Genomic DNA, 25,811 nt, shown 5'->3' with positions numbered 1-25,811 from the left:
CAAAGATGTAACAGGGTTGGCCAAAGATGACTTCTGTTGCATGAAAGGTGTCATGAAATATTTATTATGTTATATTTTAAGGAATATTTTCAAATAAACACAGTAACGTGTGTTTTCTTACAAACACAAATAAATGTAGAAACAGTCAAAGCTAGTGATTGCTCGTTCGCTAGACGCAAAATCTAATTCTTTGTTCCCTTGTATGCTGCATTATCAATCCTCAGTGTACAGTAAAAACCAGCAGGTCCACAAATGTAAAAAAAAAATGGGAAAAAAAACAGTTTACCAGTAAACGCTAGTAATGGATGTAAAAACAAACTAAATATTTCTCCACTCTGCTGCAAAGAATAATATCTAAGTACGATAATTAGCTAATCTGTATCTGCCTGTTTAGAGCAATTCACGACTACATTAATAACAGATTATGGCAAGCAAAAGATGTCATTCTGCTTGTTTAGTCCTGGTTCTGACCGATTCTCTGAAATCTAAACTTACTCGTGAGACCTGATCATATAGGACGTGCCGTCTTCCTTGTCGAAGTTCATCCTCAAACAAATGTCGTTGTAATCCTGTTGCAAAAAGTTAAAGACAGGCAAGGTTAAAACTGGTTCTCATTCAACAAAAAAACTAACACAATCAAGAATGTGTCCAGGATTTCCTGAGTGCCGGGCATACTGATCGCCGTCCTGGGGGAGGGGTCTAAGGGGAGGGGTGACATTTTTCGATAATTGAGGTTGTATACAGAGCTAGTGTAGTGTGAAACTGCATGCTGCAGCTTAAAGCCACGCCTACTCCATATCTCCGCACCTGTGTTTACGTGAATTTGACAAATGGGGGGGGAAACGAGGATACATGTGGCCCAGTTTATGTTGAATATAATGTTACGAAGGTCGGGATGTTAGATGATAATATTGCTGGGCGGGATTCACAATTTTTAAGACAGTGCTGGGCGGTAATTTTTAGTGCTGGGCGGGGCTGCTCAGTGCCGTCCAGCATGGGCACATCCCTGCACAATCATACTGAAAACCTCTAAACATTTTGCTTTTGAGCTTATGCAGTGGGTGGGGGGGGGTGGCAGTCGGGGTTGGAGGAGAGGAGGGGGTAGGAAGAGGGGGATATACTATTTTAGCAGTTTCACAAATAGCACTGTGGGGGTAAATTTGAGCAAGAGAATTTTGTGCGTATCAAATCACACAGGTTCAGTAAATTTCAATTTGCTTTTCTGCCCGAAGGATTTGTTGTTTTTTAAAAGTCAGTCTGTGATATGAAGTCGATATTAACCAGCCCGATCATTGCTTGCTCAAATCAAAAAAGCTTACACTCTGGTGACACTGTAAGAATATCTTGATGGTCACTAAAGAGGTGAACGATATAAATTGCCGTACAACAGTTTGTGAATAAGAAGCAATTTAACATTTTACACTCTTTCGGTTTACCGGATAGGGACTTTGGAATGCTTTTAGCAGATATCCTGCTGTGGGACGGTGCTGGGTACCCTTCTTGACTTGGTCATGCATGGTAACTTAAAACTAATCATATTTAAAACTGCTCAGTTTCAGAAAAACGAAAGTTCCGGTTTGAATGTTTGGAAGAGAGCTGGACGGAATATGTGAGAGTCGATTTACCGTACCTGGTTTCTCCTTTCGTATTCTTCTAGGTGAGCGGCCAGATGTGAATTGATGAAACAGAACGTAGTATTATGAAATTTAAGTCTCACTCCGACACCACCTTTGTTACCCTAAAGAAAAGCGGGAAAAAAAAACGAATGGAAACAACTCATTTATATTTAAACCCAAAAAGTGTTTTGTAATTCAGAGATGTTATTTAATTTTTGCAGGAGAGAAAAAAAGGAAATCACAGAATGAGTAAAAGTAATTTTCACTCTATTGTAAACCACCGCCCAGATAAAAACTTGTCGTTATTCCTGTATTACACTTCGGAAACTACCAAAAGTGTCTCCTGTTCTTCTAACAGTTGCAGCAAATGAGTCATTTTGCGACAATTTTTAGATACGTTTCTCAGAGAAAGATTGACATGATCGTTTATGCCGTCTTGATTTTTGCATTAAATTACGATTTTGATAGGAAGTGCCATCCCGGGTAAATTCAAACGGGAAAGCATTTTATTTTGATGTTTGTACTTACCATTTTACCCATGATACCTGTACCAACAGTTTCACAGATGACTTCTCGAACAAACTTTTGGTGACATTCTCTCACGTAGACTAGCAGCATCATGCCAACCAATCTAACCAACTTGATCTACAGAAATCACAAAAAAAAAACAAAAAAAAAATGACACAATTTTTATGATTATTTTAGGTTTACATTTCTTGTTTCAGGGCCAAGGCCCTCTCACACGACTTCACAACTTAACCCTGGTCATTGGTAACTTGTCACACCTACACACCAAAGTGTGCACAATTCAATCAATCTCTCCTGGGGCACCACAGTGCACCACAACCACGTGTCCCCCGGGGGACTTCCCATAGGGTGCAGCCACAAAGCGGCGCATGCAACTATATTTACAAGTTACTTCGCAAGTCCACATTTATACACCTGGGTGAAGAGAGGCAATGGAGATAGAGTGCCTTGCCCAAGGACACAACGCAATGATCTGGCCAGGGCTCGAACCTGTAATCCTTAGATCACAAGTCCACTGCCTTAACCACTTGACCAAAACGCCCTCACATGGAAGATGGAGAGCCATAAATCGTTGAAATTTTCCCATAATGTCATTATTCTAATGTAACAAATTATATTGATAAACATGTCTGATCGAGTTTTCACATTATGGCCGATTGAGCGGAAAGAGGGCGGGATGAAAACTTTAAAAGAGTTCCAAAAAAATTCTTGCAAATATTCTGCCTTTTCAAAGCAAAGCCTGCTTTGGGGCCTTCATTGTGGTAGGCAAGAATGTTGACAAGATGTGTCATTCATTGATTGGTTGATGCTGAAGACTATATCACTGATAATTACAACAAAGGCTGACTTTGCTGAGAATAGAAAAGTCATCAAAGTATGACAAATTTCCTATAACGGAATATTCAGTTACAGTACAGAGAAAGATTGACTTTGGTAAAGACATGGTGGCTTATCGTCACTGTAGTTTCGTGTTACCGTTATATCCTTACAGACAGGTACAAATGGGGTAACTTTCTGGGAAGGTGACGGGACGGTGAGTGGCGGCACAGGTGAAAGAGTGTTTTTTTTTGTGTCATCTTCTGGCATTACGCATGTTCACCTTACAAAATCCCAACTTAACATTTTTTTTACACCATAAACGGTGATACTCTCTGAGAGGGGGACAGGGGGAGGGGAGGCCATTTAACCAAGGCTTACCTACTGACTTATAGATTCATTCTACACGAGCAGTGATTGGTGATTGATATAAACATGTCTCCATAATATCAGAGTTGCATTAAGAACCTTTGCCTCCCTTCATTGTCAAAAAAACCAAATGAAGACATATCGACCGCTAAAGTTCCATAAGACGTTTTTTTTTGTATTCACTCCAGAATTTTCCTTTCAAATAAATGGCATTCTTCACAGCCCCATCACATCTTCTACACAACTTATATCTAAAGACTTACAAGTTTGTACTTTGCGTCCTGATGGAGGGCGCCCTCTACCGCCAACCGCCACTCCTCCTCCCTTGTGGAGTCGTTGAATAAAAACGCCTCTTTGCTGAGGTCCAGCTCCTGAAAGCCGATCGCGTACATGTCCGGCGCCGAGGCGTCGCTGTACAACCAATCGGTGAGCGACTCTGCCGCATTCTGACCGTTAACATTCCAAGTACCTATGAATAACCTGCGGAATGTCGGAATTGCCGATTTAACAACAAAGAAAACAACAACAACAACAGCATCTTTATCCAGTTTTACAGTCTTCACTCTTGCATACTTATCATCACACCGCTACAAGGTGTCACATCTATTCATTGTTAGCACGTTTGCTTTTATTTAGTGCTAGTAGTTGTAGTAGCCTTGTAGATTCATTCGAAAGTTTTTGATTAACCATGAAGGATATTAAGAAATGTTTTAGATTGAAAGTTGTTCACAGTTTCTGTTTGGATGTTAGATGTTTTAAGGTGATTTAGACACCACACATTAAGACACGGAAGAACAAATAAAGACAGTGCACCATCGAGAAAGATTTGTTTTGACTGTATTTCTGCGATGTAAAAGTGACAGTGATGATGTCATAACTGGTACCGAGTAATCGCAATACTCGCGAGAAGAGATATGCGATTCATCGACTACAAAGGTAAGAGTTGATTAGCAGCTGGTTAGCATGCATCAGAAGACGTAGCTAGTAGCTTGCTTAATAAACGATAATTTGCCGATGTAAAAATCTGGAGCTGAAGTCATTGTCAATCTGAGGCCAAATGGAGAGGTGGCTAGCTGGCGAGGCTATTAAAACTATCAGATAATTGAATGTGCTCGTCTACTATATTTCATACGCCCCACAGGGACTGGCCAATCGGAGAGTAGTCTGAGAAAATGTTCTGATAACGTTAATCATGGATATGAACGGAAATCATCAGACATTAAAGGGTGTGAAGACTCACGCAAAAAGAAACGTCTCATGCCAGTATTCTGACCTAGTATCGAATGAGGTGTAACAGAAGTGTTAGACAACCCATCGATCCCAGAAAATACACACACAGCTTGCTACCGTGGGTAATTAGACACTAGTGTAGAATCAGTACATACAGCTGCGGTCAATACCCACAGCACAGTGTACAAACAATACAGCGATGGACATCTCAGGTCCAGCTAAAAATAACAAGGTATCACGTTTCATTACTGTCTGCATTTTGTAGCGACAAGAGAAAACCTTCACTTGCAAGCAACGGAAAGTTAACATTTTAAAGATGGCGGCACGCTGTTTGGGGCGAGTCTTTAATGCCTTTAAAGATATGCTATATAGGAAGAATACCAAGGAGGGTGGAGGAGGTATTAGCAATCCTTGGAAGCTGGGACAGATAATATTTCTGGTCAAATTGTTTCATTACCTGAATGGTTCTAGGTAGGTGTAGTCCTTCTCTCGCTTCTTCAGGACCTCCTCCCTGATTCCGGCAGGAGTAACAATTCCTGTATACGCAGTGACTTCAGAGTACTCCTCTCCAGGGTTACTGTCAGGGAAAGTAAAGAGAACGTTAAAGATGATAACGTTCCACGATTGTGGACAAGACGGGTCAAAGTGGAACTAACACTTACGATTAAAATATGCCGGCGCTCGGTGTTCAAACAATTTAAAGCAGCTGGCTCCTATTATGCAAGTATATGCAAATGTTTGGCAAATATTGCCATGCAACACATACAGATAGCTTTGTGCACTACTATCGGAATAAGTGTAAACCTTGACCTCTGTTACTTTTCAGTGTTAGATTCATTCAAAAGTCAGATGAAGCGATTGCCTAGAATGGACAGGATCCACAGACAATGAAACTGTTATAGGAATTTTCACTTCGATTAATGTCGATTCCATTTTCAACACTAGCTGGTTGCATTCCAAGCATTGATCATAGTGAAGGATCTAATGGATTGGTTAAGTCCTCATGCACGTTCCCGGGACGTGGCCTTAAAACCTTTGAACACCGTTCCAAAATACTCAAAAGTTGTCACAGCATTTCTGATGAGTTGAACAGTTTTGATATTGTGATATCAATTTAACTTAACATATTGAGCAATTTTGAAAGTCACAATGTAGTCCCTTTCATACTTGTAAACCTACTTGGATCAATTCAAACGAACTGCATAAAAACTTATTTTACATATTGTACATGTCAACAGATTAGGAGCAAAATAAAAACAAAACAAGAAACAAAACAAACAAACATCCAAAGAAACAAAAACAGAGACTGAAATGTCTATGTCAGAAGTAATAAATCGGGTAAGCTATTACTTACAGGTCATCAACATTGTACCCAAATATGCTAGAAATTCAGATAAATGGTCATCCATGACCAATTTATAACAAGCGGTTTTACTGCCAGTCAAAGCATACGTGCAGACACAGAGACACCTAATTGTCTAACTTTACCATTCCTGAATGTCTGTGAAAAATGCTGAAGAAAACAGAACCCCCAGGGAAGTACTTTTGGAAAACTTGTAGTAACTTTGTAGCATGCTAAATTCTGGGAAGGGGGGTGGGAGGGGGGGGCAATACCGTGGCCTTAAACATTCAAACTTTAGTGTACTTATTGTTCACAAGTTATGTTAACAACAGACTCTCATACAATTTTGTGCTTACTTGCATGCATGCTTACTACACGACTTATCATTTTTCATACTACAATTATGTTAAAATACTTACTCATCTGCGATCTGATCTATGTAAAACTTGCTGCTGGGCGGCTTCTGAGGGCGGGGTGGTGGCAGTTTGGGGGGCTGGCTGTTTGGTTTGTAGTAACCGTCGTCAAACCTGATGGCATCTTTGCCTTTGTCCAGCCTGTCGTCATCTAAGATGATAAAATGACATAGAGATGCACTACATTTCTTCAACTTCCAAAAATAAGTGCAACTTTTTTTGGAACAAAACACAAAAAACACACAATTGAATAAACCAGAGAATTCTACCATCAACCCGTCCCTCCAAAGACCCATCCCTCCCTCCAAAGACCCTCCCCCCCCTCCCACCCTTTTGAAAAAAGATCTTACCTATGCTCAGTTTATAAAATGGTTTAGAAAATCAATTGCTAGTTTTAGGAAGGGTATTTTAATAAATGAGGAATAATGGCTACAAAAGTTTTCCAAAATAATTATACTGAGAAGTCACATCCCAGTGACTGATCAAACTGTTGCAAGCTATCTACAAAAATAGCTGAAAAATATAACAAACTAATAAGTCTTAAAAATCTGTGAATATCTTAAAGATAATAGCCGACTGCAAAGACTGTATGTCACCCAACCTGATCCAACCATCGTAAAAATGAAAATCTTGGATAGGCTTGCAACGTGCATGTGTTAGGCTACCACTGATCAACATCTTCGCATAGAGACTTTAGTGTATATTTGCCCCTTATAAGAACTGTGTATTATTATTATTTTTATCGTCGGTCAGCAACATGGCACATGTAGCATTTCGGCGATAGACAGTTGGCAGTGTTTGGCAAATTTTGAACTACGAATTCCCAAATTTCATCGAATGTTACTAACCACGAGTAAGTAATTTTGCATTTGACTTTTAATAAATGAGGGAGGTCTGGGGTCATTCAGATTGATGGGATCAGTCGATAGACGATGGTTCTCGATCAGCATCGAAAACTAGATCAAGAGGGTCGAGTCGAGTAGGGTCGTGTTGGGTCACGGCAGTGTGCGGCAAGCTTAGCGGTAATTAGAAAGCAGAAAAAGAAAAATGCAAAGAGGAGGAGACGACGTTCCTCTACCTGAAGATGATGATGATGATGAGGATGAAGAAGAAGAGGAAGATGACTGGCGCAGAGGATGACCTAAAAAAAAAAACAGAATTTGACGAGGACCGTTAGGATTGCAAATCGAAACGATAGAAAAAAGACTTTTTAAGAAAAGTTGCACATTTATTACACATATATGCATTTTTATCAAGTTTTATGGCAATAACAAAACTCATATAACATAAGCACATATCTGGATAAAGACTTTTTCAGAGAAGTTGCACATTTATTACAGATATATGCATGCATTTTTATCAACTTTTATCGCAATAACAAAACTCATATAACATAAGCACATATCTGGATATGGTTACATCTGAGGAAGTAACATATTTGGTTACATCAACAATATTTTGGCTGCTCTTCCATTTCCAAATTTTTTAATCCAATATAGAAAAATATGTTTCACACAATGTTGATGTATTGTTCTATTCCATCACTGGCAGCAAAGCTTAATTTTTATTTTTTACTAAATTTCATCCTTTTTAGTGTGGTACGGGTTGACTGAATACCGGTTTGTTTTCAAGTAAATTTAATTTTTCCTGAATGGCTGATTACTGTACCCTAACACTCGGGCAAATTCAGTGCAAAATGCTGCTTCATTGTTTTTGACGACAAGATTTAAACATTAGCTAAGACTACTGCTTTTTAATGATGACATTAGGAAAGAGAAATAATCACAGAGGTTTTTCCTGACTTCTAATTGGTAATTTATGCAGAATAAAGACAATAGGGATATTCTTTGATGCAAATTCAAATACAATTATCAATCCACTTTGCACTAAGTGCACAACAGCCTCCCCAAATATATATGTACCAGTGTTACTTCAGAATATCTCAACAGTTTTGAACAGGTACTAAATTAACATACTGTACTAGTTACCAAACCTAAAAAAAATGCAACAATTTACCAGAGCCATAGCAAAATCCCCTAAAGACCGCTACGGGTAACTTTTCATTTATTTTGTCTGAAAGCGGGCAGCACAAACACAAATTCACACAGACTGTAAAGACAGACAGACAGACATATAGACAGAGAGAACAAAATCAATCAATCAAGAAACAAACAAACTTTCTAGCTTCCTTGAGTAATCTAACCGACATATATGAAACGGCAACACGCTTCCAAATATCTTTACATTCACGATTTCCTTCAACGTGGGAAAGAACCGAAGATAAACCAAAGCCCACTATAACGTGCTGACAACTGACAACAATCATTTTGTCGAAGAGACGAAAGAATATTTGCGAGGAAAAGAGAGCGACAAACGATACATCCAAAAAAAGGATTATAAACCAGAGCAGACAAACGACATGCTTCAACACGGACAGGGTGCAGCAAGAAAGCTTCTTTTTTTGTTTTTAAGAACTAAAACTATAATCAAAGTTAAGTCGAACAGTAGGGATAATGATAGTTCTAACAAAGAAGTCACTGTGACTGGCACAAAGTTGAAGAATTAAAGTTGGAAATTACTTTCAAAATTCAATGAAATCCTTGACAATATGTTAATAGCATTCATAATCTAAATTGATGTTATTTGAGGCAAATGAAACTTGCCTACAGTTTGATACTCAAAAAGTGTTTTTAAAAAAAAAAAAAAAAATGATGCACTGATCCTTGCTAGCTTTGTGGAATATTTCCTCTCAAATGACCTTTGACGAGTGAAAAAAGTGAAACTGTATCTTTCTTAACAATTTTGTTAACCGAGTCCATGGAATAGGCTGCCATACAGTAGGTTGTAATTTATACCGAATTATGTCCGATCATACATATAATCACATTTTGATGAAATTCTAGACACAGAAAAAAAGTCGACGGGTTTGGACTGAAACATGTCAAATGTATTTGAGGGTAAATCAGCAAAACGATTTATAATACAACAGTAAAAATTTGGAAGAACATCTCCCATGACCACATCACAGACTACCTAATGGTGGTCTAAGCCAATCAAATAGGTTTAACATGTGCAGTCAAATCTGAACCTGATCTTGATTTAGGGACAAGATAACCAAGACAAGCTTTTTCAAGTAACGATGTGAAAATATCTTTCTCTTAAAGATAAATTGTTAGATTATCTGCCAGTGAATATCGCTTTAGCCATTTAGGTCCCCCTGGTATTCAAACTTTTTTGGCTTGTTGACCCCAATTTTTGCCTTCAACTATTTGAGACCCTCTAGTTGTGGACTGGGGAAGGGGGTTAAAATGAGACAAAAGTTTCCCCATTCCTATCTGAGAAATTCTCATATGATAAATGGTACTTAATTGAAAATTTGTGTTATATTTCGCAACTTTCTGAAGTAGTTTATTTTAACGGAAAACATTGGCAGTTTTTATTGGCAACTTCCAAATTTTTGGGGCGACCATTCATATATTTCTTTTTGCGAACCTAGAAAGGTAAGCCCCCCCCCCCCCACTTTGAATAGCAGGTCTCTACGTTATACAGTAGCCACTTGGACGGGTATCAACATGTCCAGCAAATTAGCCTTTTAAAACCTCGCAGTGTATTAAAAATTTTAAGGCGACTAATAATGGGACTTTGTCAACCAAAAAATTACAATGAATTTTGGTATTTGATCGGCGCAAATCCTCAGTTGTGTCTTTGGAAACGGTATTTAGATTTCTTACTTGAGGTGACTTGTCTCGGCTTGGGAGGCGTCGGGTGAATGTACTCCGAGAAGTCTTGACGAGGAGCCGAGGAGTTCTTTGGTGGACTAGCCGCGAGGTTTGCGTAGGGGTTGCTCTCCACGGAGGCGTCCCTAGGGGGCGAAGATCCCTCTCTGGTCATGGTAGCATAGTCCGATTCGGGCATGGCGGCGTAAGTGTCGAAGAATCCCCCATCCATGGCGGCCGCCGTGAGGTTGATGAAGTCCCGATGAATTTCGCCGGGGCTGATGGCTGATTGACTCCGGGGCTGTGGCGGCCTCGGTGCGGGCCTGAGAGGGATGAGGTGGGTGGTCGCCACCGTCTGCCGGTTCTTCCTGGGTTCTTCAAGGCTCGCGTTAAATGATGTCATTCCAAATGGGTCGGTGGGCTCCTTGACTTGCTTTGCCGGTTGCATTCTGGACTGGTACACTTTTATCCAACCGAACTGCGGTGAAATACCTCGCTTTATTTTTTCAAAATTAGCTGGCAAATGCGGCGAGAAAATGGGAAATGAAAGAATGAATATGTCAGGACTGACATAGCTGACAATGTGAATATATATTTATGTGTATATATGGCAGGTTATATGAAAAAGCATGGTAAGTACTGTAATGTTGTCCTCGAAATGGGCGTTTTGGTTGCGTGTATAGTACTGAGATATGATTATTATAATACATGAGTGTATCTTTTTCTTCGAGTGGAAACAGCCATAGGTGAAAGAGATATAAAACTGTCAGTTAAGAGAGAAGCAACAACCAAAAATAAACTCCCCAGACTCTTATCAAATAGTAAAACTGTATCAAGGGCAGTACCACTAGCTATAACATCTACCGTACACCTCATGTGCAGTATATTAAATGTCAGGGGAAGGGGGAACAAGGTGGGGGTAGACCTATATAAATCTAGACGCTTGTGAGGAAAGAGAGTAGAATTTGCCACTTCACACTAATATGGCACACATGGTGGTCTGCATATTACTGTAAGGGAGAGGAGAGATGGTTTTATTTGAGGAACTAGACAGAAATGATAGTTACTCTGTACAGTATGACTGGGCATCCTACTGTGGCATAGTACTCTTGTAGAAATGCAATATCCAGGCTCTCAAATAAAATTATGACCATTGCTTTTGTTTTCAAAGAGTATGTGAAGCATGCTACGATCACAAGTATTCTTTTATAATAGTTAACAATTAGGCAGTAAATGGATCTATCAATATATTGACGCAGTTCCTTCTATTACTTCCCATACATACATACAAACATAAATGAAGCATCATATAAAATAATAAAATGAAAAGACACTTCAGATTGCTGTGTGCAGCACAGGTATGTACTTGGAACATATCCAAACTAAACTTCATACTGAAAAAACGTTATAATGTACCTAATGGGCCATGCATATGATATTAATTTGTTTCGACTACAGTACTGATTTCGCTTAACTCCCGTTGAAAAAAAATCAACGATCGATAAAAAACGTTGAAAATCGATAAAAAAAGTTGAAAATCGGTTAAAAACGAATAATTTCGTTGACAAGATTTAGACTACTGCGGGCACGGGTTGTCAACGAAGTTTCAACGAAAATTCCACGAAAGTTATCGCGATCAAAAACCGCAAAGGCTATTCTAGACATATCAAGGTTGTGACTTGCGTTGAATCCTTAGTTTAACTACAGCCGTTTTCAGACTCTACCAGAAGTTGTAGAGGAATATTACAAATGTTACAAAAGTTTGATTGTAGATAGAGTAAGTTCTTTACTAGGTGTTTGAAAAATGATTTGGCTAGGATAATAAAAACTAGTCTTGATCGATCGTAATAAGCACATTCTACGACTCTTAAGTTATAGGCTAGTATTAAACTAAGATAAGTTTAGGTTAGCTCACCAAGGAACGCAGCGTCAGAAAAACTAGAAATAAAAAAAATATCCACAATGAAACAGTCGTAGCTGGATATCAAAGAGATCTTTATTTCCAATAAATTCCTGTGTTACTTGACGTACTACAGTACCGTTTACTACAGAACATCACTCACTAAACAAACTTTTCTGAGAGCGCATTCCGTACAAAAAATCTCCCCCAGCTTCAATGCACGCAAAAATAAAAAAACATCCTGTTATTTTCCCCCTAACCTTGTTACTGTAAGTTGCCCGCGAATGCAGATGGACTGCCCTGGTATTTAGGTCGCAGCCTGGGTCTGGGCCACCTGCAGTTTGCTGCTAACATGTGTATTCCCTACCCTGGATATCCCCACCACCAAACTTTCTTTGAGAGGCTTAGTCCAATCATAAACCTGGCTTTGTCAAATTCACGCCTACCATCTGTTAATTAGCATAGTATTTATCTGAACCTTTGGCTGGCTGCCTCTAGAAGCAAACATTATTTTACCCCTACTGTTCGTAATGGAATGGATGTTACCTGAAAACCAAATATTCATTCATATTATAAGTAGAACAATCCAGCAGGGATAGAAAGTTTATCTTGAATGAACCAATCAGAAGTCGTGCTATTAATAAAACTTGAAACACCTGGCCAGCAAGAGAGTTGCAAACAATTGTATCCATGACTACTAAGAAAATAAAGCAGTGACTTGGGGCCCACGTTGGGTAGAAATCTGTGGAAAATGAATATATTTTCATTGCTTATTTGAGTATTGTATATTGGGAAGAGCTGATCAAACATTAGTAGGGAGGGCTTTCAACTGGCCTGACGGCTTTCAACTGGCCTGACGGCATGTACATTTAATTTAATGAGAAGGGGGAGTTTTTATGAGTCTCCCGGTATGCGTCACATGAGAAGTAAATGTTTTTGTTTTTCGGTTTTATCATCGTTTTTCAAGTGGAACAGCTCATAAAATCATATCAAATGAAAATAATACATATTTGAATATCCTTCCTTAGTTTTACTAATCAGGAATGTTTAATAAAGCATGCAATGCATCGTTCGAAAAAGGTAATTTTAAAGTAGAATTGAAAATGAACGACATAAAACAATATCTGTGAAGCGTGTGGAGCACAACTTTGAATATTCGTTGTGAAAGAAAACATAGCGAACGATGCTTATTGCGTACAGTAAATAAATTTCGCGGAACTGGTATAGAGAAATTACGTACTGCAGCTTACGTCAGAGAAGCTCATAAATGACACAGGTGGATAGAGCGCATCAAAATTCGGTTTAGGAAATCCCTATACAGCCGACAAAAGTCGATATCTCCTTCCGTTTTCGAGTTATATGCGATTTTGTGTTTTTGCGATATGGTTTTTAGTATATTTTCATTCAATAAGGTCGTTTTTGTGTGTGTTTAAGTAAGGGTGTGACCCAACAGATATTTCGCTAACCGTTTCACCGTATCGCCTGCCGGTCGATTTAACGTTTAAACGCCGTTTCCCGATCGCGGTTTTTTTCGACGCACGGTCACTCGACTTTTAATGAAAATAGGACATAATGAGTACAATAATTAAGGTTTTTTCCCCAGCAGGTAGCAATTCAGGCAACAAGACACTCGATCAATGTATGTTAATTACTAATTAGGCCCAATAATATTGCGAACCTTTCGTGTAATAATTGCTGAAAAGAATAACACACATGATCAGTATTCGTGGTGTTCATAAGTTCAGATCACTGAATTTATATCACTCGGCCTTCGGCAACATCGTAACTTTTGAAGAAAAAAACAATATATTTGTCTATCTATCACAAGATTTTTAACAAAAACTCGCCTAAATTAGTAAACTTACCCACCTTTCCTGCTTACTTATTAAAAGTCATGTTAAGAAAACAAATTACGCACGCACGTGTTGTGCGATGGGTTGTAAAAATCAAGTTGAAACTGGTTTGAGCAGCCTCCGATTTCATTTTCTTTCTCTTGTGTCACATACATGATACAGTACCTTACATTAGATACAAAAGTTAATTCAACAACAGCCAAAATTTGTGTCGCAATAGGTTAAGTTTTAATCGCGCTGCGCAGTACCATTCATAATTTGCATATAACATCAAAATTTACACTCGGCGTCCAGATGGCGGGAGATGTAACATCATGTTCAATCTGTTGTGTTGTTCCCATGGTGCGATGAACTTGGGCAAAGTTCAATGACCTACTTATGTTCTGTGACCAACGTCAGTGGGAATTATGTGTGTAAAATCTCGGGTTTTTCCATGTGTTATATATATAGAAGTTTTACGTAAGCGGAGCGAATTTTAAGGCGGCTCGTTGATTGTGAGGAAGCACTTATCTAAGCATCAATATTTGTGAAAAATATCGTAAGTTTTTCATTTTCATTCATTTTCTTTTATGTTTGCCGCAATCCCGCCCGCAATGCATGCACAGCATAATACCATGTGTGAAAAAATGGCTGTACACGTGCAGACCTGAGAGAGCAAACTGGCCTTGTGTTGTTAATGTTATGACGGTACTTTCTAGAACGACCATTTGCGTCTTTTGGGGTCAACATATTTTCACACGGGATTTCAACATGCCATTGATCGATGTACACGGGTGATATATGTCACAAATATTAACTGGGAAAACGAATTGACGACACTATCATGAGCTTATGACTATTGGCCTACTACTTGAGTTATATTGAACACATTATTCATGCCTAAAACATCGTTTTTCTGTTTTTTTATAGATAGTTTGCAGTACATTACTAAGTTCTTCACATATTTTAAAATAATTTTCATGTTTAAAATGTAAACAAAATAGAAAAAATAAAAAGAGAAAACGCCTTTTTGAAAAATGGAAGCGTCCTCGCAGAATGGGCGGGGCATCTTTATTTTGCTTCAAGTAACATGTTTTCGCTCGGAAACAAAGTTTCATACTTCAACTCTCATAAAAAAACAAATTTACATCTCTTAGAAATAACTATTTTTCGTATTCTGCAAGTAAACCAAGTTTATATGTCCATTCACTGTTATTTAAATGGTTAAACAGAACTTCAACTTATTTGGAAGGGTGCCTCGTGGTACATAGCTTTGACTGCAACCTCTCTAAAAGCCTGGCGAAGTTAAGACTTATGTCACTGTGTTTGGGGTTCACAGTCAGAAAACGTCCCCCGTCAGTTTAATTACACGTTTCTTTGAGTGTTACTACTCATATAAGCATGAGAATGCTTTCGAAAATATTCCCTCTTTCAAACGACTGAACTAAAGTCTAACTGATATTAATAAACGAAGTTACGCGTTTTCCGACGTTTCGTGTAACCACAAATTGACCTTCTATTTCGTTTAAAAAAGAATTTCAACGTACCGTTGAAAATTCCACGAAGGAAATGACTGAGATAACCAATCGATAAAATTCGATAAAAAACGATAAAAATCGATAAAAATCGCCGAATTTCGATGAAAAACGAAGAATTTCGGTTATTTTTCTTTCAACGAATTTTAACGGGAGTTAAGCGAAATCAGTACTGTAAATGGATATTCCACCGGCTGGAACAAAAATTGGTTGTTTTAAATAACCACGTTGCTCTTTGGTCAAAACTACATCCTAACTGAAGTCTAAATCGTGGAGACATAATTTTATAAAAACTTGGTGAAGTTTTATGAACCAATGTGCAAAGACAATGTCCTCCCCCATCTTCATAATGTACAGATAATTTATGCAACAGCATAATTAATAAGAACAATGTCCTTCCCCCATCTTCATCTTCATAATATACAGATACAGTAGTTTATGCAACAGCATAATTAATAAAGAAAATGTCCTCCCTCGTCTTCATAATGTACAGATAACTTATGCAACAGCATAATTACTAAAGACAATGTCCTCCCCCATCTTCATAATGTACAGATAATTTATGCAACAGCATTATTAATAAGGACAATATCATCCCTTGTATTCATATGTACAGATAATTTATCCGCTGAGGACGACAGTTTTTTTTAACAACTACTTGAAAGTTGATGATATTCTAAAATGGAGAGAACGTTGACAAAGAAGCACACATTCCATATTATGTACTACCTTATATCATGTCGCCAAAACCAAAACATGATAATTTAGCAAACTAATTAATGAAAAGGTCTTGATTAATATCTCCCATTATGACATCACAGATCACTGACTAATCTCGTTTACTACCCACTTCCTGTCCTTAGGAAGGTCTTAAAATCTGGTCAGAAGAAATATTCAGTTAATATTCAAACCAACCGTACCATTAACTGTATAGTTTGTACAAGATACCAGTTGAGATATCTGTACATTATGAAGATGGGGGAGGACATTGTCTTTAGTAATTATGCTGTTGCATAAATTATCTGTACATTATGAAGACAAGGGAGCACATTGTCTTTAGTAATTGTGCTGAGGTTTGCAACTCCCGATTGGTGAATATACAGTTGACACTTCCATATAGGTATACACACTGCAAGCGACTCACTGTTCATTGCCAGGGGAACATCTGCTATGGTGACTGAATATAATTTTTCACTTTTCTTAGGATTTTATTTTATAACATACGAAACATGCACCATATTAAATTGAAAAGGTACCTTGATCAGTCGTCCTACTGTAGTTTGGTGTTTTAATTCCGAAAAATCAACAGCTTAATGAATGAGAACATCGATGTGCAAAATCATGAACTCTTAAAAACAATGGTACAGCATTGCTGTATCAGTTCAATTGATGCAAAAATGATAAATGATCTACTTTAAATCAAACGGAAAAGGACAACCTTTGCTTCATGTCTGAAGAATTTGGACTGATAAGAGCATCGTACAACAGGTCAAAAATTATGTATTATAATCCAATGTGTTGAACTCAGTACTGTACATCACAAGTGTATAGTTCACCCAATACACCCATTGTACCACGCAACGTTGTGATATCTTAGCAATATAAACTAAAGTCTAACATGAAAATAAACAAATAAAAAATAAGGTTAAGTATTAAACAGTTACTGAATATTACAATCTCTAGGGGTTAAATATCATAAGGACACTTACCCAGGACTCTGAGAGTAACAAATCAAATCAATTCCCCTTTAAAAAAGTACTCTTTCACATTGAGAAGCAATTGTACGTTATCCTGTTTGGATGTTGTACGTGACTTCAAACACAGCTCCTTACAATTCAAGTTTCACTGCAGTAGTACACATGAATTATATTGACTGAAATTCTAGTAAAAGTGAAAGTCACTCAATGAGAAGGTAAAAAAGTACAAGTTCCCCAAATAAACAAGGAATCAAAATTTATCCGACAGAAATTTAATCCCAAGGTCCTTCCGCGTTTCTGAGAAAAAGCTTTAAGTTCTGTCGTCTTCTCGCACCAAACATCTCAATGTACTTCTTCGGGATTCACTGAAACTACACATGAGCACGACGAGCTGGCTGAGACACTGGCTCGTTAAACAAACCTAATTAAACCTGACAATCGAATAAGACGATTCGATAATCAAATGAAATGCAGATGACAGAGCTTGGCTATTTAAAAAGATTATATAAAACATGAAACGGTTCCCCACCTGAGATGCATTCCTGCACATTGGAAAAGAAATGTGAAGCTCTCTTATCGTTCTCGACATCGACTTCAAGTTTCTTGACACTTGTGGACATGGTCACTCTCTGTACTAAGACGCGAGATCCATTGCCATCGGGCGGTGCTGACGGAAGTAACGGGGAAACAAAATACTGAAATAACAACGCCTTGGAGGAAAAAGACATGTTTTGATTGGCTTCAAGCCAATTGTTGTAGACACTAATAAACAACATTTGTGCGAGTTGAATATACAGAACATTGCAAATGCTAGTATGCAAAATTGCACAGGGTACTGTATATACATATATATATTATAGGTACAAGGCAATTCAAGGCATACACTAATAAACATGCTAAACATGCTATGTACAGTCTACATAGTCCTAATCTACAAAGCACACACTGACTTTTAAATAGTGTGGATTTTTGAATTTTTGGTGTTTGTTTTCATATTCTAAGATCATTTTGAATTCAATTGAGTAAATATTGTAGTTCATTATTGATTTTTTTTACCCACAAAATTTTTATAGAATTTTTATGTGTGACTTTGTGTGTGACTTTGATTAAAACATCATACACTGGTTGTCTTAAAAAAAAGAGCACTATTATCAAACCTTGCATATATATTTTCAATTAGTAAACGTTACTAACGGACTCGTTATCACGACTGTGAACCAAGAGACTACAAAATAATTCATACTAACCAAATATTAATCCGTACAGTATGCAGTAAGAAATTTCTTTCAACAGACTTGAATCAATCCAGAATTAAAAGCAATATCACATATACTGTATGTATGTACGTATTCAGAAGAGAAGGCTAATAGCTTCACCGATCTTCCAAACACTGCTGAACCTGTTCGGTATTACTGTTTACATACTTTATCCTGCTCAGAAAATCATGCAAATGTACAGTTGCTGACACTAAGTCGACCATAAAATCAAATTATTATTCAACTGTGACATTGGCAATTCAACAACCTATATTTTTTGTTTTTTTGTTAATGACATTCACTGCCATTAAAGGTACTTTTACTTTCAATGCATCAAATGTCAGTGTGCAATGACGTATGGCAACCCACAGTTCTACTTAACAGTTTGAAAGGATTTCTGCGAAAGCAACCCTTTGTACTGACTTTACTCTCGTTTTTTTATATTTTTTTATTAAACATGCGTGAGGCAATTCATTTGTAATGTTATACACTGAATCACAACAATTCTTCATACTTTGGTAAAGATTTACAAAACTTAGTCAAAACTGAAACCACATGGTAATATATTTTAATTGGTTGAATAGACGACTTTCAATTTGAGATAATGATAATTTTTTTCCACATTTGCAAAATTGCTAGCAATCTGTTAATGTGATTTGACAAATTACTTTCCTTTGTTTCAACAAATTTGACATAGTACTCACTCAAGTAGAGCTTTATAAATGTACTCATGCCACAGGCAATGGTACTTATAATAATAATAATAATCAGCAGTTACTTTTACAATGCTTAAGCGACCACAAATGTGGGAGAAACCCGCAAGGGCTTATGGAGTACAACTTACACGTCGGGTGGCTTCCAATCCAACATTTTAACTCAAATTTGGAATCTTTGCAATTTAGAAAGTCATTTCAGATGGAAAAACCAAAGATTGCTCTTGGATTGAAAACCAACATTACTATGACTCGGCCGGGAATAAAACCCGGAACCTCCTAATTGCTCAGCCTCAAGTCATTTTCAAATGCCACCGCCTATTATCCACTTGGCTACAGCACTTGTATTCATGCTACAGTGAATTGTACTTGTATTCATGCTATAGGGATTATACTTGTCTTCCTGCCACAGGGAATTGTACTCATAATCATTCCACACAGAACTGTACTTGTACTCATGTCAAACAGAATTGTTCATATTCATGCCACAGGGAATAGTACTTGTATTTATGCAACACAGAATTGTTTACATGCATGCCACAGAATTATAATAAATTGTACTCAATTTCATGAAACAGGAATTGTACTCATTTTCATGCCACACAGAATGGTACTCATATCCATGCTACAGGGAATTGTACTGGTATACATGCCCTATAGAATTGTACTCATATTCATGCCACAGGGAATATTACTTGTTTATATGTCATAGGGAATAGTACTGTACTTGTATTTATGCCACACAGTTTTGAACTCATATTCATACCACATAGAATTTTACTCATATTCATGCCACATGGAATTGAACTCATATTCATGCCACATAGAATTGTACTCATATACATGCCACAGGGAATAGTACTTGTATTAATGCCACAGGGATAGTACTTTCCCATGCTATCATACCATTATGTGTACATTAGTCAACCCTTTCAATTGAACCCTGTTTGTGTTGGCTGTCTTTCTGCAACTACTTAAACAAACAGGAACTCTATAATTGATGTTTTCCACAGCAAATCAAACCTTATTAAAAAGCTGATATTTTCATCCTATCATGAAGGAAACGGACAATGTCCCATTCAAAAGCAGCTTGCAATACATCCCGTAAACGTTTTGTGTTCAGAGTTTTGTAACCGTTCATTTATTTATCTGCTCAGAGTCCAAGATCACAACTTATTTGCTAGCAAGGTTGCTGTTATGGTATTTCACTACTGGTATTATCACCCATCGGTAAATTATTTACATATTTTGTTGAACTAATGTGGCGTCAAAACAGATCATTAATACTTCAATCTGATGGTCAAGAATGCCCACAACAATATTAAATTAAAAGTGGACACAATCCTTCCCTGCTCTTGCACGTTTAGAATTTCCAAAAGTCAGAGAAAAAACCCAAATGCAACATTCAATCTGAATGTGCATGTATGCTTACCTGTCCTGCATGCAAAAGAAAAGATTGAACTCTTAATTTCTTAACGGAAATATTTATGTGAAATGTTTCTATTTTCTGCACATTTGACAGACAGACACACCGAGACAGCCACAACCGGATTGCCCCAGTGCCATGCAGACAAAGAGACGGACACACCCAGACAGACCCACCCAGACAGCCACAACCAGATAGCCCCACTGCCAGGCGGACAAACAGACAGACACACACCGACAGACCCACCCAGACAGCCACAACTGGATAGCCCCACTGCCAGACAGCCACAACTGGATAGCCCCACTGCCAGACAGACAGACATACCCTGACAGACCCACCCAGAAAGCCACAACCGGATAGCCCCACTGCCAGACAGCCACAACCGGATAGCCCCACTACCAGATAGACAGACACACCCCGACAGACTCACCCAGACAGCCACAACTGGATAGCCCCACTGCCAGACAGACAGACAGACATACCCCGACAGACCCACCCAGACAGCCACAACCAGATGCCCCACTGCCAGACAGCCACAACCGGATAGCCCCACTACCAGACAGACAGACACACCTCGACAGACACACCCAGACAGACACACCCCGACAGACCCACCCAGACAGCCACAACCGGATTGCCCCACTGCCATGTCCAACCCCAAACGAAAACTTTACGATACTCACATTTTCTGTATTTAAAATCTCCTTTAATAGGTAGCACTGTTTCTACCATTAGTTGATCTGCTGAGGTCAGAGGCTCGGCAACATATTTGTACAAGAACAGTCTAAAATCATAGAAAAAAGTCAAAATTATCAGCAAAGATGAAATATATATAGTGTTAAATAGAATGAGGTACCTACGATATTTTTCTTACCATATTTTTCTTACCATATGTTTCTTACCATATTTTCTTACCCACTATATACTAGTGCAGGATAAGGTACTTGTACCCACTATATACTAGTGCAAGATAACAGGTACTTTGTACTCACACTTCCAAGCCTTGTACTCATACTCCTACCCAGTTGAAATTCTACTCATGCCAGTACCCATATTGGTACCCAGTGTACTCGTAGTCATATTGTTGTATATGTACCATGATTTGCCACAGTAAATTGAAAATGCCTGGCTTATCACCATAAGTCGCTCTTAGGCAACTTGTATGTTTAAACTAGCAAACCAATGTTTGCTTTCATTTTTACAATGACATCTTCACCAGCTTCCCCTTTGAAAGAGAAAGTCCCCTCGGAAGTCCCCTCGCAATGTTATTTAGCATTTCATGTTTGTTGCCACTTTGCAACTTTGTCGTGAACAGAATGAATATATTGTTATGAAAAGAAATATGACAAATCATAAATGGCTGATCGTGGGTTACTTATTAATCTGACAGGATTTTCCCCTGGCATTGTGTACATTTATAAATACTGAGTGACAAAGTTCAATTTTGAATAATGCGAAAAGTTTATACAACTCACCCCTGCTCAGCCTCAATCGACGCCCCTGAGCTGACAAGGGCAAGAACGTGGTGACCTCTCGTCCCAGAATTAACAACCTTACATTTGATACAGTAATGGTCAAAGGTCAAGGAAAGCGAATTGGTGAAAGGCAAAACATATAAAACAAAGACGCTGTGCACACTGAAAGTTACAAAGCAAACGTTTGTAACAAAATTGACACAGAATTACAGAGCTTGTGATTCCCTTTTTTCCCTTTTTTTTTGTCCCCTATATTCAAGACATCTCATTAGCATAAATCATAAATTGAAAGCGCATCGACCAACTTTTGTTGGAGTCTGCGCTATATAAGACTAGTTAATATTATTATTACATACGTCATGCATGCAAAGTTTTATACAAAGCAAAAACTTCACACTTTATGCTATGCTAAACTTTCCTATATTGTCATTAAATTCACATTTGCCCCCCCCCCCCCAAAAATGGGAACATAATATTGGGGGTCCGCTGGGAGGTGGGACATGAGCAAGAGTTTTTTTAGTGGCATTTTCCCTGTTACGATCAAATTCATGATATTTCCAGATCATTTAAAGTACCTAGTTATGTGTTCCCACAACTTAGCACAAAAGCCAGTCCAATGGGTCATAAATTTTGACTTGAAGCCTTGTAAAGAAGTTAAGCAAGATCTTGTAGTATCCTGTGAGAAATGTCACCTTATTTTACAGTCTGAAACACATGTACCATGCAGGTAAAGTCGTACAACCTTTTACCAAGAAATAGAATGCTAGAGCACACGTCAGCAAATTTAATGAACTTCATCTCGTGGTACACACAACTTCACCATGTACACACAAAAATGCCACCAAGTCCAGGAGTTTGCGACTCCCAAAATTGTCTAGAAATAAATTTTGCCGAGATCTTGTTCTATCCTGTGAGACATTGACTTAATGTTAAGCAAGACACACATATTTTTTAATGACAGAAAAATCGACAAAGGGACAGGAAATGCAATGCTAGAACAGCAAAATGTGGGTTTCAACTGCCTGCATAGAGTGTTGAAATCTATTGTTTGCAGGACCTTGTTTACAGACAGGACAACACAAACTATGCAAGTATTTGTGATCAAGCTACTGTTATAACCGGAAAGTTAGTCTCAATACATTTTCAACTGACACTAAAAGCTTTCATTCACAGGCAGCCAAGACCTACAAGAAACATCATTGTAACTTTCTTTGTCATCCAAATTACATTCTTCTTTGAAGCTAGTTTTGTTTCTGTTCCCCTAGTGAGGGACTTGACTTGTATGCAAGATTTATTTATTTGTTTTTCCACAAAAGCACAAAGTGGAGGGAAGTCTTCCATAAAGCTTAAAAGCTTAACAGTGTGGAAGACTCCCTGAAGAAAGAAAAGATAAAGAAAAAGTATATAAACACATATACAGTACATAAATATAAATACAAATTAAATTTTCATTACATATATAGTAATTACATACAGGTATAATTTGGTAGTAGTCAGTAACTAGCTATTATTTCCTTACATAACCACTTCTTAAAGGATGTGACTGACTTTTTACTCTTTAAATTGTTTGTTAGTAGATTCCAAGTTTTTGTTGAATGGTTTTGTAGGCTTTAAGTTCCAATGGTGGTATTGTAGAGATTATAGTGGGCATGATTAGCATGCCTCGTTGATAAAAGAAGTTAAAGATAAAAGAAGTTAAAGGATATGTCTGTGCAGAGTTCGTTCCCATTGTACTTCAGCAGAGATTCTTGAATAGCTGCCTTGGGCTCCATGGTTGCCACGGTGATGTCTCGGATGGTTGGTTCATCAAACAAACAATCATCAACTTCTTACATACCTCATGACTATAACTCTTGGTGTCTTGAAAAGCTAAACAAAATATATAAAACAATTACTCTTGACTTCAAGTTACTCCAACTTCACAAAGAAATATATCTAAAACAATTTGCTGAGTAATATATATGTATTTATAAATATTAATCATAATTTATCAAGGTGCAAAAAATGGAGTTACATTGTATGTATTTAATGTACTGTAAATGATGACAGGCTTGAAGATTGGGAGAAGAAAGAGCTCTAAGTGAAGAAATATTTGTAATTAAGAGAATGTACTGCACTGTAATCACTTTGATAAAACTGAAATAGTGCTGAGAGATGAAAGTGAACTTTGTTACTGGCTGAAATGAGAATTTAATGCTGATTAATGTTCATTCAAATGTCTTGTTTTAAGACGACAGTCCACAAACTGTGGGAAACGACTCAAAAGTGGGTTTTCCAGACCATGGCAAGGTGTTAAGTATTTGTTTTCAGACCACCACTAACAGTATATATAGAAAGATGTTATTTTGAACAGTATGGTAAAAATGAGAGTAAAATCTTTGTACAGAGACAGGTCAGTGTTAGTTAATGACAGTACACGCACGGTAAATAAGGTAAGGATGCTCAGGTAAGTATTGCCTGTAGGTGATGATGATGATCATGTTAACTTTAAGTGCACCAATTCAAAACTCTGGGAGCATATCAGTAGGTTAAATATCAGGTGCAGCGAACATCAACATTTTAACGTGTATATATTCTAATTTCTAGGAAATATGACACTGCATTGCACAGATTGAAACTTAGATAAAAATTCAGATGCTTTTTCTGGAACAGTTACAATAGATTTTTTGGTGCATTATCATGCCATGAAACTGATGTGAGAAATTTCTCACAAAAAATTGGGAGTCACAACCACAAATGAGCAGGATTTGTTACTCGAGTCCTATCGTAACTAGGCTAGGCCTTTGTTGCAGCAGTCGCTACTCCAAAGTCCAAGTATAGTACTAGTAGTAGGCCTAGTTAGTACTATGTATTACTTGCCCAAGCCTAATCATGTCTCCAGAAGTCTGAAACAACCGTTGTCATCCTTGTAAGGACACGGTACAATATCATCGAAATTTCACCTAAGGACTGTACTGTAGCGTATTGACAATTCTGTAGCTCATACTTAGCACAGTGTATACATAGGCTAAATTAGTAAATGTATCGTATGGCTACACTGTAAGTGTAACGTTAGGCTACACTGTACGCTCACCTGTTGTGTGAGTAGCCAGATATGACTAAGCTGTGTGGGAAGCCAGATGCTCCTCCAAGATTAGCTATTTAACAACATATTATTCATAAAAACTAACATTTATCATTCGAACATATTCGTTATTATCTACATGAAAGACAACGTACCGAAATAACATATGGTAGTTTTAAACTATGACAGAAGCTCGTCCAGCGGAAGTACTGAGTAAAACTATCCACAAACTCTGTATCATCGTGCAACTGATACATATGCGGGTATTTACTCTAATATTATGGTACGCCATTTGCACCAATAATGCCGACTTTTAGCATAGAAACATGATATAATAGTTCGTCTATGATGTATGTAATTAATTTGTATCATCAACGAATTTGGTCGATCTCTACACAGAATGCCTAAACTAATTAAGTCATTTTAAGGATAAACTCAATTATAAGCAATGATAGACAGTACGATAGGAACATTTTTTGTAGGCCTACTTCAAAAATACGTTGAATGGCATTCTTAATGCTATTGATCATATAATGAAATTGATTCAATTGTATAGAAATATGGAAGAACTTGAAACTGAACTTGAAAATGACTGACATCATTATGCCAATAAGCAGATTATCTTCCGTAAATGTTCATTTTATATTTGATGATATCATAAGCGGAGTAGGCCCCCCGTCCAACCAAATATTTTTGTGAAAATTCGGGCAATATGCTGAGAATTTTCGGGCACCTATTGAAAGAAAAATAAATTGCAATGTGTTTTTCAATGGTTAAACTTATAATATTATTATCAATATGGTAACGAATTCCCCAAAATTGATAACAATATGGTAAGGTGACCATATTTGCCTGACTGGAATCAGGGACATTTATTGCGTGA

At 37.7% G+C, this 25,811-nt stretch overlaps 1 protein-coding gene across 1 annotated transcript in view; it reads right to left on the bottom strand.

The window, feature by feature from the left end:
* Positions 1-25,235, bottom strand: part of LOC139962885 (inositol polyphosphate 5-phosphatase OCRL-like) — a 40,685-nt gene extending 15,450 nt beyond the window's left edge. Inside the window, exons 1-13 of the mRNA XM_071963274.1 lie at positions 25,084-25,235; positions 23,573-23,733; positions 21,865-21,958; positions 21,073-21,173; positions 17,524-17,661; positions 10,046-10,546; positions 7,393-7,455; positions 6,321-6,465; positions 5,017-5,136; positions 3,593-3,809; positions 2,145-2,261; positions 1,631-1,738; positions 496-569 (exon numbers count right to left, since the gene is read on the bottom strand). Of these exons, the coding sequence (XP_071819375.1) occupies positions 496-569; positions 1,631-1,738; positions 2,145-2,261; positions 3,593-3,809; positions 5,017-5,136; positions 6,321-6,465; positions 7,393-7,455; positions 10,046-10,546; positions 17,524-17,661; positions 21,073-21,173; positions 21,865-21,958; positions 23,573-23,636 (1,742 nt within the window). The 5' untranslated portion in view covers positions 23,637-23,733; positions 25,084-25,235. The remainder of the gene's footprint in view (positions 1-495; positions 570-1,630; positions 1,739-2,144; positions 2,262-3,592; positions 3,810-5,016; positions 5,137-6,320; positions 6,466-7,392; positions 7,456-10,045; positions 10,547-17,523; positions 17,662-21,072; positions 21,174-21,864; positions 21,959-23,572; positions 23,734-25,083) is intronic.
* Between the last annotated feature and the right edge of the window lie 576 nt (positions 25,236-25,811).

The sequence above is a fragment of the Apostichopus japonicus genome, chromosome 21 (assembly GCF_037975245.1).
Source record: "Apostichopus japonicus isolate 1M-3 chromosome 21, ASM3797524v1, whole genome shotgun sequence".
NCBI classification, from domain to species: domain Eukaryota; kingdom Metazoa; phylum Echinodermata; class Holothuroidea; order Aspidochirotida; family Stichopodidae; genus Apostichopus; species Apostichopus japonicus.
This window is presented reverse-complemented; position numbering and strand designations above follow the sequence as displayed.